The sequence below is a fragment of the Lepidochelys kempii genome, chromosome 2, assembly GCF_965140265.1.
Source record: "Lepidochelys kempii isolate rLepKem1 chromosome 2, rLepKem1.hap2, whole genome shotgun sequence".
Lineage (NCBI taxonomy): Eukaryota > Metazoa > Chordata > Testudines > Cheloniidae > Lepidochelys > Lepidochelys kempii.
This window is the reverse complement of record NC_133257.1, coordinates 182,071,060-182,086,229: the sequence shown is the minus strand read 5'-3', so window position 1 is coordinate 182,086,229 and position 15,170 is coordinate 182,071,060. Positions and strand designations below refer to the sequence as shown.

The 15,170-nt window shown below is 43.4% G+C and overlaps 1 protein-coding gene across 4 annotated transcripts in view; it reads left to right on the top strand.

The window, feature by feature from the left end:
• The window catches only part of BMPER (BMP binding endothelial regulator), a 255,226-nt gene that overhangs the window by 169,571 nt on the left and 70,485 nt on the right, over window positions 1-15,170 (top strand). For all 4 annotated transcript variants that reach the window (XR_012157448.1, XR_012157447.1, XM_073332937.1 and 1 more), the window contains exon 14: window positions 5,441-5,571. Coding sequence is in view for 2 of the 4 variants with exons in the window: in XM_073332937.1 (XP_073189038.1) it covers window positions 5,441-5,571 (131 nt within the window). In the remaining 2 variants the exon portion in view is untranslated. The remainder of the gene's footprint in view (window positions 1-5,440; window positions 5,572-15,170) is intronic.

Below are 15,170 nucleotides of genomic sequence, written 5' to 3'. Positions count from 1 at the left end.
TTTCTAAATTGATCAGTCCCACTCCAGCCGTGGGCATCAGTCCATTATTTACATAAGCCCACAAATTAGTTAATCACTTCTTGTTATCAAGAAGGTTCCTTTCTGAAGAACAGCACATCCAAACTGAAGTCGGAGAACACTGCAGGGTATACCGAAGGTTATAGGAACAGAATGAGGAGTTTCACTGCCCTGTTTGAATTCAGGATTTTTCTGATGCTTACAGAGATCATCCTAATGAATTTGGACACAATGTTTCTTGTAATATCACACAAGTGCCTGGTGGTTTGACAATAGGTGGTTATTTGTATGTACAGACGCTCCCCGGGTTACGCAAGACTCGACTTATGCGGACTCGCACTTGCGGAAAAGTGCATAAGCTAGAAATAGGAGTTAGGTTTTTTTGTTTTTGTTTTTTGAGTAACCTTTGGGTATATGTTTCCGACTTATATTCCACAAAATTCGAGTTATGCAAGGCTTTCCAGAACGGAACGATTGCATAAGTCAGGGAGCGTGTGTATCCAGAAATAAACTAATTATATTAATTTACATAAGGGAAGTGTGCCTGCTCTTTCAACCAGTGGGTGCCCCTGAACCAACTTGTAGTGTCATCAGGGAGCTGTTTTCTAACCCCCATGTTGTGTAGTTTTTGATCCCTGTGTAGGATTTTGTCGTACTGCTAAAGGTGGTGAAACTGGGGAGGTGGGGTGGGGGGAAAGGGAAGATATATATTTAAAACCCTAATGTGTCTTTAAAATCAGTTTAATCTAATTTAGGACCACAAATACTAAAATGCCTTTATCATAATCATATTTTTATTGCATGGTGTCACTACAGCGCAAAATTAAGGCTGTTTTGGTTGCCTTACTGCACTTCCTTACCTAACACATTGGGATTTTTTTTTAAGTGTAACCTTAACTCTGAATTTCCTGGGCTTGGTTATGGGAATGTTACAATACGTCTGTAATGTTTTTATCTTAGGTTACTGATGTGTACTCTCAGGGCTGGTCTAGGGGCAGGCAATCATGGCCATCAGCCTGGGTGCCAACTTCTAGCTATATTGCTGTGCCACTTGGGTGTGTGGTGTGTGGCTTTTGCTCCACTGATTGATTGGCCGCCTTTAATTTATTTAGTTAGACTTGGTTGCTCTACTGGAATAGGGGAGGGACACCAAAAAGGTTTTCTGCTCTGGTTGGCAAAATGTCTTGGACTGTTCCTGTATACACTCAGTCTTAAGTCTAATTAAACAAAAGTTTTCACCTTGGAATAGAATTGGAACACTTCAGAGGACAGCAAAGTCAAAATGTTCCATTATTAGAGAATATACTATCATAAGAAAATGGTGTTTCTCTGGGTGAAACTGGGCTTCAGTTGTAGGGCACGGACACTCCCTAAGCCTCCAGATACATCCCTATAGCTATCTGTTTATTAGTGTCTCCTAATTTATTCGATAGAATCAGAGGAGATGTAAAGAGGGGATGGGGAGCAGAACTTTGAAATCATTCCCTGGAGTGCAGGACATGGCTCAGCAACAAAATTGAAAAAAGAAAACAAAAATCAGTGTCCACATCACAAAGATTTTTTTTTTGACACAGATCAGCGTTAGAACTTGTAAATTGCATTCAAGAATCTATGGTTTGTTTGTTTTCTGGGCAGGGAGTAGGAGGCATGCTGCTTGTTTGGCAGAGGAAGTTTCAATAACTAAAACAAACCAAACAAAAACACAAACTCCCAATGGAAATCTAATAAGATTGAAATTAAGAATTTTACTGACATATAAGAAAAATATTTTTTTTAAAACTGACCCAGAGTATTTACCCTATTTTCTCTCAATCGTTCGGGCTTCAGAGAAAAAGCATCTTTTGCCTGAAGTTCTCCCAAAAAGCTGCCCTTTCAATCACACGAAGGGATTGCCTGGAGTTCCCAGCTTGGACCACGAGAGGGAAGTAGTGACTGTATTTTGCTATCTAATAGGTCAAATACTTTCTCCGTTGTAGCTTCAGAAGTGATTTTTTTAAACAAACAATTTCAATATTAATTTATTACTTTTGTTACTAAAGAATCTCATTAGAAAAAATGTCTCTATTTTGATGATGGACGAATATTAACTTTTATACAGTTTTGTTTACTTTTAGTTTTGTTAAATAAGTACAAAAATGATCAGCAGTGATAATTAATTAACAAAGCAAAAACAACACACATACCCCTTGTGATTGTACCTCAGCCAAACCAGAGGATTGGGCCCATCAGCTCTTCCCAGGTTTATACAACTCACAGAAGTAGAAATAACTTGAAGCCAATAAGAGTGGAGTAAATTAGAGAACTGTTCATTCTGACACTCATATGTTATCTTTCTTAGGGAATATTTAACGTTACCCATACCAGCCTTGATGCTTATCCAGGCAGAAAGGAGTGGCTAAGAACTAGAGCTGTTTGGATCTGGATCCAAACTAGTCCAAAGTCTATGGGTGTTTGAAACTGGAGTTGTGGGTTTGGCTCATCTAGACGCATTGTTTTGTGCATGGAGACTTATCTTAAACTTAAGGCAACTGATCTGGTTTGGTGTTGGAACTGGCATTCTTCCCTGTGGCCAGAAACTCTCACAGCAGGAAGCTCTGTGATTTTTGTGTTCTCAAAACCAGATGAAGTGACTCAAATGTAACGTTTTATAAGTCCCGAAGTGGAAACTCAGCATGCACACAGCCAGCCTGCCATAAGCAAGCATGATCCTACCTTCCCCACTCTCCAACACCTTGGATATCAATAATATAATAATTATTGTATGAAGAATTATACATAATAGTAAAAGCTGATAAGGCAAGGTTAGTTGAGGATAACAGGATGCCTAGGAGAGAATAAAACTATCTTGATATCTTAACAGGTCTTCAGGAAATACAACAGACTCTCTTTGCAACAGTAATTTCCTGTGATAGCACATCAGGAATCTGCTTTGTGAAATGAGATATATTGGTTGCCACATGTCTGGTTTTCAACTGGAAAGTCTGGTCGAAAGGGGACCTGTGCAGCTCCAGTCAGATGTACTGACGAGATACAAAAGTCTGGTTACTGTGGGTGGGGGAGAGGTGCAGGGTCATCATCCCGCAACAGCCCCTGCTCAGCCAGGGCCACCTCCAACCTCCATCTTGTGAGCAGGCAGGCTCTGCATCAGGGGCTGCATCTCCTGACCCAGCCCTGGAGCAGAGGGAGCCCAGCTGGTGAGGGAGGGGAGGAAGGTGGAGAGGATCGAGTGACAAGGAAGGGGGAGAGGGAAGCAGCCAGGGATGGGGAGAGAGGAGTGGGTGGGGGCGGGGCCTCAGGGAAAGAGGCGAGGCAGGGACAGAGGGAGGTTCCTGTGCTCCTGCTGTGGTGTCTGGTTTTCGGACATTAGAAAGTTGGCAAGCCTTGAGATATACCTCCTAAATGATATGGGGAAGATGGAACCACTTATGTTCAGTAACAGTGCCTGATGCATTCAGAGCACTGCTTTGGGATGTCAATGAAGATTTGCGGGCATGCTGTGGTAGGACGATACTCATCAAGGGGAATTTGTTCAGTGAATCGTACATAGGGCAGCGAGTCTGTCACGGAAGTCACGGATTCTGTGACTTTCCGTGACCTCCATGACTTTTGCAGTAGCTGGTGCTGGCCCAGGGGCTGCCAGAAGCAGCAGTTTGGGTGTGTGGGAGGGGTCTCAGGGATAGGGGAAAGGGTTTGGGGTGTGTGTGTGGGTGCTTACCTGGGGTGGGGGGGCCACCCTGAAGCTCCTGCAGGCCCTGCCCCTGCAGCTCTCATTGGCTGTGGTTCCCCGCCAATGGGAGCTGCAGCAGCTGGTGCTTATGGCGGGAGCAGCAGAGGAGCCCCTGCCCTGCCTCCGCCGTCTATGAGCTGCAGGGACAGAGCTGGTAGTAAGCCCCGCCAACCTCTCCCCCAGTACCAGCGGGGGTCCCAGGTCACCTCCCCCAGCACCCGTGGCACCCCTGGACTCCTCCTCCCTTCCCGAGCACCCCTGCCCAAGTTTTAGACATGGTGGGTATTTTTAATAAAACTCATGGAGAGGTCACAGGCCTGTGAATTTTTGTTTGCAGCCTGTGACCTGTCCATGACTTTTACTAAAAATACCCGTGACTAAAACATAGCTTTAATCCTAGTGAACAAAATAGGGGATGAACCTGAATACTAAAATGGGAAATGATTTTCAGATAGCTGAGCACTGCCACAGGCTCCCACTGACTTCACTTAGAGTTATGGGTGCCCAGCACCTCTGAAAATCAGTCCCTTAACGTTTCCAGCACACTGCAACAATATAAAGCATACACAAATGGCAAACTTTGCAAATCCATTGCCTCTTATCAGTTCTTGTATTTTCAGCCTGTGCCTAATTGACACATGTTCTAGATGAGCTAATTTTGTATACAGACATGTGCAGTAGCAGATTTACTTACTCCAATGGTTTATGATTATTCAGTGAAATAAGATCGTTGAATTGAGAGCTGAATGAATAATTGGTTCTTAGGGAGTTTTGTGGCTTTTGGTTTTGGGGTTTTGTTTTTTTTCATGTTTTGTTTTGATTTGGTGATCGACCTGAAAAATGCAGAAAAAAAATTGATTTGTTTCAAGCCAAAACTAATATTTTTCAGTTTTTCTCACTGAAACAAAAATTTTTTTTTCAGGTTTCTAGCTGTTACATTTTTGAGGTATTTGTACATGTAAATCTCTTTAAAACCAACTCTAGCTAAATTTCAAAACAAAACATTTCAAAATGAAAAATAAAAAAATGTCAAAATGAAATATTTTAACATTTTCAAAATTTAAATTTTAATTTATCTGGCCAAAAGTATTTGCCAAATTTGAGCCAAATTAATTAATAGCTTTTGTCATCCTGTAATTGCATTTTTTAGTGATTTTACTATTCAACTGAAAATTTTTGCTGTGCTCTAGTTGTTTCATGAACCCTGAGGGCTTCATAGCATAGTAACTGTGTGTGTCTTCATTGCTCCTTATAATGCTCTTAAATCTGGGAATTAATCTTAAATGTTGTTGCAATAGACATTATTCAGTAGAGCTGAGATGGAGCCTTTATGAAGACAAAATTGTCTTTGCTACAAATTGTCTTTGCCTTGCTCCCTAATTGCAGCGTACAGCCTTGGATCCTCATTGCATGGCAGCTCTTGACTCTCATGTTCTGGGCTATCTACTTTGATATGACTCTCCCATTGATGTAATTGGGAGCTCTGAGCATATAGAATAGAGTATAGCAGAACTGCAGAGATTAGACCCTCTGTGTGGATTTGGGAGTAAAAAGTGTTCAACCTGTTTGCCATTTCTCCAGCACAGGTTATTGCAGCTTTAAACTGTATATGATTATATAAAAAATAATTCCAAACCTTGAGGGCTGTTTTTCAAAACTTTTTTTCCTTGTTTGTTTCTGGGCTGTTTTTTGCAGGTCCTGTGTAACAGATATGTGTGAGTGTCCAGTTCATAAAAACTGCTATTGTGAGTCATTCCTTGCCTATGCCCGAACCTGTCAGAGAGAAGGGGTGAAAGTCCAATGGAAACCTGAGCAGCATTGTGCAGGTAAGCATACTCTGATTGCTTTGTTGCAATTTAATGCACAGTCTGAAGGAAAGAACATTGAAATTTTTTATATCATTATAATAGGAGGGGAAAAAATGGAAATCAATAAATGGCTAGGCTAAAATTTGATAAGCAGCCAGCCTACATTCTAAGCTACAGGCGTGTGTCTATAAAATATATATAATCACACACTCTCTCTCTCTCTCACACACACACACACACACACACACACACACACACACACACACACACACACACACACACACACGCGCATATTAGTATGGTATGTTATCGGTATATTGAGAGAGAGAATCCCAGCCTGTCATGGAAATATATAGTGTTCATGTGCATTAATTTTGGTCACTGAGGCAAAGTTCCCATGTGATTTGCACTGCTTTAATGGCAAGTAATTATTTCTACAGAGAAGAGGAAGTTACCTCCTGTAATTGGAGGTTCTTCGAGATGCGAGATCCCTATCTATATTCCACACGTGGGTGCACGTGGGTGCCTTGTGCCTGAATCCAGAAGTGTTTCTTAGCAGTGTCCGTTGACCCGCATGTGTGTTGTATGTCTACTCATGCTCCCAGCTGAGGATATAAGAGGTGGTACAGATCAACACCTCTCCAGTCTCTCTCTTACTGTAATGGAATGCAGTCCTCAGCGAAGGGGATGGAGGGCAGGTAGTGGAATACAGACAGAGACGACACATCTTGAAGAACCTCTGGTTACAGGTAGATAACTTCTCTTCTTCGACTGATGGTCTCTTAAGTGTATTCCACATTTGGGTGACTCACGAGCAGTGATCAGTGCGGAGGTGGGTGCGAGGATTCCAACGGAAGTGCGGTCTGCAGTACAGCCTGTCCCATCGAATGTGTGTTGCTGCTGCTTGTGCGCTGGGATGGTGTGTCATGAACAGGTGAACGGAGCACCACGTTGCTGCATGAGAGATGCCTTGTCAGGAAACGTCCACCCGTGAGGCCGATGTGGCGGCCTGTGCTTGCATAGCATGTGCCATGACTCTATCAGATGTGGGTATATTGGATTGGTTGTAGCTAGGGCTGTCAAGTGATTAAAAAAATGAATCGTGATTAATCACCCTGTAAACAATAATAGAATACCATTTATTTAAATATTTTGGGATGTTTTCTACATTTTCAAATATATTGATTTCAATTACAACGCAGAATACAAAGTGTACAGTGCTCACTTTATATTTATTTTTTATTACAAGTATTTGCACTGTAAAAAAACCAAAAGAAATAGTATATTTCAGTTCACTTAATACAAATACTGTAGTGCAATCTCTTTATCATGAAAGTTGAATTTACAAATGTAGAATTATGTACACAAAAAAAACTGCATTCAAAAATAAAACAATGCAAAATTTTAGAGCTTGTTAGTCCACTCAGTCCTTCTTCTTGTTCAGCCAATTGCTCAGACAAGCAAGTTTGTTTACATTTGCAGGACATAATGCTGCCCGATTTTGTTTACAATGTTGCTTAAACTGCAGCAAGGGAGGTTTAGGTTGAACATTAGGAAAAACTTCCTAACTGTCAAGGTGGTTAAGCAGTGGAATAAATTGCCTAGGGAAGTTGTGGAATCTCCATCATTGGAGATTTTTAAGAGCAGGTTAGACAAACATCTGTCAGGGATGGTCTAGATAATACTTAGTCCTCTCACAAGTGCAGGAGACTGGACAAGATGACTTCTCGAGGTCCCTTTCTGTACTATGATTCTAATGTCACCTGAAAGTGAGAACAAATGTTCTCATGGCACTGTTGAAGCTGGCGTTGCAAAATATTTATGTGCCAGATGCGCTAAAGATTAATATGTCTCTTCATGCTTCAACCACCATTCCGGGGGACATGCATCCATGTGGATGATGGGTTCTGCTCGATAACAATCCAAAGCAGTGCAGACCGACGCATGTTCATTTTCATCATCTGAGTCAGATGCCACCAGCAGAAGGTTGATTTTCTTTTTGGTGGGTTGGGTTCTGTAGTTTCCGCATCTAAGTGTTGCTCTTCTAAGACTTCTGAAAGCATGCTCCACACCTGATCCCTCTCAGATTTTGAAAGGTTCTTCAGATTCTTAAACCTTAGGTTGAGTGCTGTAGTTACCTTTAGAAATCTCACATTGGTACCTTCTTTGCCTTTTGTCAAATCTGCAGTGAACGTGTTCTTAAAATGAACAACATGTGCTGGGTCATCATCCGAGACTGCTATAACATGAAATATATGGCAGAATGCGGGTAAAACAGAGCAGGGGTTGTACAATTCTCTCCCAAGGAGTTCAGTCACAAATTTAATTAACACATTATTTTTTTTTAACAAGCATCATCAGCATGGAAGCATGTCCTCTGGAATAGTGGCTGAAGCATGAAGGGGCATATGAATGTTTAGCATATCTGACACGTAAATATCTTGCTGTGCTGGCTACAAAAGTGCTTTGCAAATGCCTGTTCTCACTTTCTGGTGACATTATAAATAAGAAGAGGGCAGAATTATCTCCTGTAAATGTAAACAAACTTGTTTGTCTTAGTGATTGGCTGAATAAGAAGTAGGACTGAGTAGACTTATAGGCTCTGAAGTTTTACATTGTTTTGTTTTTTGAGTGAAGTTATGTAACAAAAAAAATCTACATTTGTAAGTTGCACTTTCATGAGAAAGAGATTGCACTACAGTACTTGTATGAGGTGACCTGAAAAATATTATTTCTTTTGTTTATCATTTTTACAGTTCAAATATTTGTAATTAAAATAATATTCACTTTGATTTCAATTATAACACAGAATTCTCTCTCTCTCTCTCTCTCTCTCTCATTTATATATATATATATATATATATATATATATATATATATATATATATATATATATATATATATGAAAATGTAGACAAACATCCAAAATATTTAACAAATTTCAATTGGTATTCTATTGTTTAACAGTGCGATTAAAACTGCAATTAATCATGATTCATTTTTTAATCATGATTAAATTTTTTGAGTTAATCGTGTGAGTTAACTGTGAATAATTGACAGCCTGAGTTGTAGCATTCACAGATGTACCTAAGACTAATTTGGAAATGCAAAAGGGTTGAATCCTAGGGAGGTAGAGCACCAGTGCACGTCAGACATCAAGGGAGTGCAAGGCTCTTTCAGTAGGGGAGGTGTGTGGTTTGGGGTGGAAAACTGGCAGGTGTATGCACCGATTTAGGTGGAATTCAGACACCACTTTTGGGAGGAATTTAGGGGGCAGCCATAAGACCACCTTGTCCTTGTGGAATATTGTGTAGGGGGAGTCCGCCATCATAGCTGTGACTTCACTGACTCGTGTGGGTGAGGTAATGGCCACCAAGAAAGTCACTTTCATCGAGAGGTGGGAGAATGAGCATGTTGCTCTAAGGGTGGCTTTGTGAGGGCAGAGAGAATGAGATTATGATCCCATGGCAGCGTGGGCTTTAGTCTTGGTGGAAAGGTGTTGAGTAAATCTTTCATGAAGCTGATAGTGGTGGGATGCATAAACGCTGAGGAGCTATCCATAGGAGGCAGAAAGGCAGTGAGTGCTCCCAGGTGCACTCTAATAGAGTTGAGGGCCAGGTCTGACATCTTGAGGGCAAGGAGATAGTCGAAGACCAGTGGAATAGATACCGTGCTCAGTGAGTGGTGGTGGTGGCAATGGGCCCATGCATAGGCATCAACTTCTGCTCCTGCCAGTGGTGCTTGACCTCCCCCTGCCCCCAGACCTGCCCCATTCCACCCCTCCCAATAGGCCCCGCCCCCTTTCACCCCTGCCCCGCCCAAACTCCACCCCCTCCAGTTGTTTGGTGGCGGCTGGGCGGGAAGTGCTGGGAGGTAGGCAGAGGAATGGAGACACAGCGCGCTCGGGTGGGGGGAGGAGGAGGTTGGCTTCCAGTGGGTGCAGAGCACCGACTAATTTTTCCCCATGGGTGCTCCAGCCCTGTGCAGAGGTGGAGTGGTGTGCAGGCGGACAGTGTGAGGAAGTCCGTGAACCAGAACTGACAGGGCCAGAATGGGGCTATGAGTATAATGGTGGCTCTGTCCTGGTGAACCTTGTATAGCATCTCTGGCAGGAGGAGAATGGAGGGAAAGTTGTAGCGGAGGTTGCCTGTCAAGGGGAGGAGGAGAGCATTGCCCTGATAGTCCTCCCCTAAAGTCCTCCCTCTGGAGCAATAGAGGGGCAGCTTTTGGTTCTCGTGAGTAGCAAAGAAAATGGGGAATGCCCCACTTCATGAAGAGGTACAGGAGTGTGGCATCAGGTAGCTCTCACTCGTGATTGAGGTACAGAGTCCTGCTGAGCATGTTGGCCCAGGAATTCTTGGTGCCTGGTAGGTACACAGCTTGAAGGGGTCAGACCATCATGTGAGGGAGGACAACATGGCCCTGGGAATGGTCCTCCGGGACTCTATATGGTCTCTGTTGGGTCTGCAGATGGAGAAGAGCCAAGCTTGAAGACAATGCACATGGAGATGTATGTGTGGTGTCATGTGAGGGCAGGCTGCCATATGACCAAGGAGGGAGAGACAGTGGTTGACTGTGGTGCGTGGTCTGCGACTCACATCTGCAATGAGGGATGTCAGTGCTGTGAAGCGGTCTGCTGGGAGAAAAGCCTCACCATGCTGGAGTCAAGTCGCCCCCACCCCCCCCATGAAATATATCATCATGTAGGTATCAACACTGACTTTTCCTCATTGACGCAGATATCTAGGGATCCCAGGAGATTGCAAAGACAGAGGATTGCATAGGTTGCTTCCTGTTGCAATAGTGTGACCAGGAGCCAGTTGTCAAGATAGGGGAATATTGAGTAGCCTAGGCAGCACATCTGGGCTGCTACTATGGCAAAGATTTTTGTGAACACTCTTGGCACTGCTGCTATGCCACATGGGAGGACCCACAATTGGTAATGCTGATGCCCTACCTGAAAATGGAGTAACTTGTGGTGGGCTGGGTGAATGTCCATGTGGAAGTAAGCGTCTTTCATGTTGAGAGCCATGAACCAGGCTCCTTCAGGTAGGTAGGGGATAATCAATGCCAGCATGACCCTACCTTATTTGGACTTTTTAATAAATGCATTGAGCACTCGAAGATCTAGACTGGAACGATGCCCTCCGCCCTTCTTTGAGATGAGAAAGTATGGTGAGTAGAAGCCTTGTCCCCTGTAGTGAAGTGTGTCAGGCTCTGTTGCCCCCTTGAGGAGCAGAGCATACACCTCTTGTTGGAGGATCAGTTGATGGGATGGGTCCTCAAGGAGGAGGCGGGGGGGGGCGGGGCAGTGGTCCAGCAGGAATGAGAGGAACTCTGTGGTGTATCCATGGTGGATGATCTCCAGTACCCAACTGTCCATGGTAATCTTGCCCCAATTGTGGGTGAAAATGGCAAGATGCTCCCAAAGATGACATGGGGCGCTGCCAGGGATGACACATGGAGGGGAGGCACATGGAGATGCCCAGCAGTGGCACTCTCCCTGTGTCCCTGCAGCCTGGGGGAGGGAGGAAGTCTTATAGTTAAGACTTAGATTTAGTCATGGGTATTTTTAGTAAAAGTCATGGTCAGGTCACAGGCAGTTAACAAAAATTCATGGTCCATGACGTGTCCATGACTTGTACTATATGCCCCTGACTAAATCTTGGGTGCTCTGGGGCAGGGGGTGGCCTGGGGACACCACAGGTGCAGGGGTGGGGGTGGCGGCGTGACCCAGGACTGCCACTGCTGCTGGAGGAGGGGCGGTGCGGGGCGGCCCGAGAATGCCCCGGCAGCGGCGGGTGCGGCTGGCCCAAGGCTGCTGCTGAAGTCCCGGAGGTTCTGGAAAGTCACAGAATCTGTGACTTCCGTGACCTCCATGACAGACTTGCAGGCTTAATTATAGTTTGGAAAGATGAGTGGGATACTCTCTGCTGGTCAAAGAGCTGTTACTCTGCGATCTATTCTGGTGATTGTGTGACTCAATGTCTACCCTTGCATCATAATTTTCCATTACATGGAGGATACAATAGCAGGAAGGGATGAATGAAACAGATAAATATATGAGTGCTCCTGAAATCTCTAATTATTCTTTACAAAGGAACAGAGAAATCCAGACAGAATGTGCCTATGTGAATGTACTGCTCCCTAAATGTGGCCCCATAAAGCATTAATGACATGTGTCATTTTAATCCATTGATGCATCCAGTAGCAGGTCAGACTGGAGCCTGAAGAAAACAGCCCTTGCCTTGTTTTCATGAGCTGCCTGGATTCTCTTTACTTTTTATTATTGCAGGACTGCCTAGGATCTCTAGTAATAGACGAGGACCCCACTGTAATAGGCTCTGTCCAAACAGAATGGAAAGATGGCCTCTGCCCCAAAGAGTTTACAATCAATCCATCTCCTGTTTTATACATAGAGATAGAGCGGGGAGTATTAGGAACCAATGAGACAACATTAGTCGTCATGAGAGGCAATGGTTTCAGTACACCAGTGGCCTAACCTAACTTTTACAATTGTAGCAGCTAATGCTCTCTTGCTTCCTTTGACACAAATGGGAAACTAATGCAATGTTCCCTGTAAGCATGAGCTGGTTGGAATGGCGCTGTATCAGTGAAAGAGACTCCTTTAATAAGGGGATGTCTATAGTGATAAAACGTTTTGCCTTTTTTCTACAGTGTCATCAAAGATAAGAACTTTTCTAAGGACAAAACACCCCTTGAGACAACATTTTGAGCAAGGGGTGTCCATAAATCCTCTACCAAGGCCTTGAAAGGCTATTAGTCAAGACAACCCTTCTCCCCCCCGCCCCCCGTCATTAAAATGGACATTTGTAGAAACTTCTTACCTCTGTAACATCCCCTCAAAAACACTAGCACTCTTTTCGTGCTTTTTTGGTTGAAAATCCTTGGGGATCTCCTCAGGAAAGTAGCATGTGTCTGAGTAAGTTTCCACTTGATACTCCATTTGGAAGGCGAGAATAAAGTATAGGGGCTGGACTTTTCAAAGGGGGAAGTAAGGCCATGTCTCCACAGACAGTGGTGCAGTGTCGTAGCTGTACCAGTGCAGCTGTGCCGGGGCAGCACGTCTGGGGAAGGCAGTCTATGCTGATGGGAGACATGAACACTTACGTTGGTGTAACTTATGTTGCTTGGGGTGTGAATAAACCACCCCCCTAAGCTACATAAATTATGCCAACATAGGCTGTACTGTAGACATAGCCTAAGACACTCAAATCTCATTGGGATCTGGGCCTCCTAGCCAGGACTGAGACTTTTTTCAAAGCCAGCTTCGTGATCTGTACGTGCATTTTTCATTAATTGTAATGGAAGTTGTGTCTCTAAATTCCCTGGGATTTGAAAATCTCAGTGATGGCTCAGATTTGCAAAAGGACTTAAGGGGGCCCAAATCACAAAGGGCCTCTACAGTTCCTCCAAAGGGTAATCTTGTTCCCATTTACAAATATCCACGGGCCAGCAGATATTCTGTATTTGATCATCTGACCTTTATTTCAGCTCACACTATCAATATCTGGGTGGTGTCAGGATGGTACATTTTATACCACAAAACTGTATGGACTGCGCAGGGACCTCATAAAAAATAAAGTGCCTCCATACACTTCTTATGGTAACAACAACCAGTATCAAGGTTTTAAGCTTTAGCTGCCTTTTGTTCAACCCTACCATTACCATTATTTCGTCCTATTTAGGGATAAACATTTCTAGTTATGAAACAATATATATATCATAAAATTTAGTAATCTGTGACTTTCATTTCCTGTTTGACATTTCATAGACTGCAGGATATTTGGAAGGCTCGTATTCTAATGGGAATGGAGTGTACTTATTAATAAAGTCAGGTTTTAATTATTCTTTTGTGTGTTATAAAACACAGGTCTCGTGTGCTTGCCAATTCTTATACCCAGAATGCTGTATGCCTAGCTCAGGGCTAAATAATATTCTTTAGAATACTTATGCTGTCTGGACTGTCAGCCAAATGGGATGCGCAGGAGACTAAATATATGTTCTGTTCTCTACACACTTTCCCCCCCCCACTCTAACCAGAAAGTGGATCCTCTAGCTACTCATTTTCTAAATGAATAGCACATGTTCACTGCTGTTTAAGGCATACAGTGCACAGGTGATCTAAGATGACACTAAGAGAAGGGTGTGGAGAAGACATTAGTGAATGGGAGATTTGTTACAAAAGGATAAAAAGGAAAAAGATGGGTTATGGTATGAAGGGGTTGGTGAGACCAATGTGTAAATTGAGAAGATTTGGAAGGGCAAGAAGGGGTGTGTGGGAAGCAGATGAGTTGAGGGGAGAGTGAGAAGTTATGAGGATGGATATGGGGAATAAGAAAGCATATGAGGGGAAGAGTAAGGAGCTCGGGATGGTGAGAGAAGGGGAGAAATAAGGGAAGGAGGTTTAAGAGGATAGAAAGAGACGTGAGGGGGCTGGTGAGGGAGTGACAGAGTGGGGAAAAAGGAGGTGAGAGAGAGAGAGAGTGGGGCAGATGAAGACAGAGGAGAGGTGTTTATGGGGCTGAGGAAGGAAAAGAAACATTCTAGCCAGGATGACTGAGGGGAAGGCAAAGGTATTTGGGCAGTGGAGTATTAACTTTTAGCCTCTGGAGCTCAGAAGACGTATGTAGAAGATTCAGTCTGGTAAGGGGGAAGTAATTCCCTGTGAAGGGGTGGCTGTGGCAATACTAAAGAAAAGCGAAGGCATGGTTTGGGCAATGATAAGGAGGGAGGTGCAGGTAGTAGAACTGAGAAAGCCACTTCATCCAGGGACTGGCTCTCACGAGCTCTTGTCAGCTAAGCGATTTTCTCCTTTGATTCCTGTGTATTAAGGGTTGTTGTTAGAGGGTGATTCCAGATGTCATCATTTCCACTTATATGTTGGTTTCAACCAGCTGTTTTGTCCTCCTGGTTCCCTCTCATTTGCAGAATTTAAGTCTAAAGTGCACAATTTTTTTTCCCCAAATAATTTTGTCCCTGGTGGAATTTCTCCTAGATCTTACTCTAGTCAGTTTCCTCTGTGTGCCTCTGTGAGAGAGGAGAGAGCTTCTAACTTTTTAATGAACATTTGATAGACACTGGAGCAGTTAGAAATACAGGCAAAACTGTATAATTAAAGGGTTTGTTCAGGTCCCCTCCCTTCCACAGGCAAGAATGCTCCTGAAATGATGAATCCAAATTGTAAGCAACAAGTACCATGAATGAGGCCCAGACTGGATGTCCTAAGAAACACCAGGAAAGGGAAGGCTGGGCAACCATAACAGAAAAAGCTGCACTCTGTAGTCATTTGGAAATCCTAACTCAGAAAGTTCGGTAGACTTTAGAATGCAGAAAAGCAGCTGGAGGCCGACTTGAGAAAGGCAGCAGTTTGGGACTCTTATTAGACATCAGACATTATCTTAACTAGATTTGCCAGATATCAGTGAAAAACAAAGCGGTTCAAAAGTTCATATTTGATCTCTGTGTTTTTGTGCAGTGGAACAACAAGAGACTTTCTCTGCAAGTGGGTAACTAAAAGCTGTAAATTCCCATTAATGCAGTAATAGATATGGACAATTAGGAGCTAGTTGTTAAAAGCCTAAAGTCAGGACCAG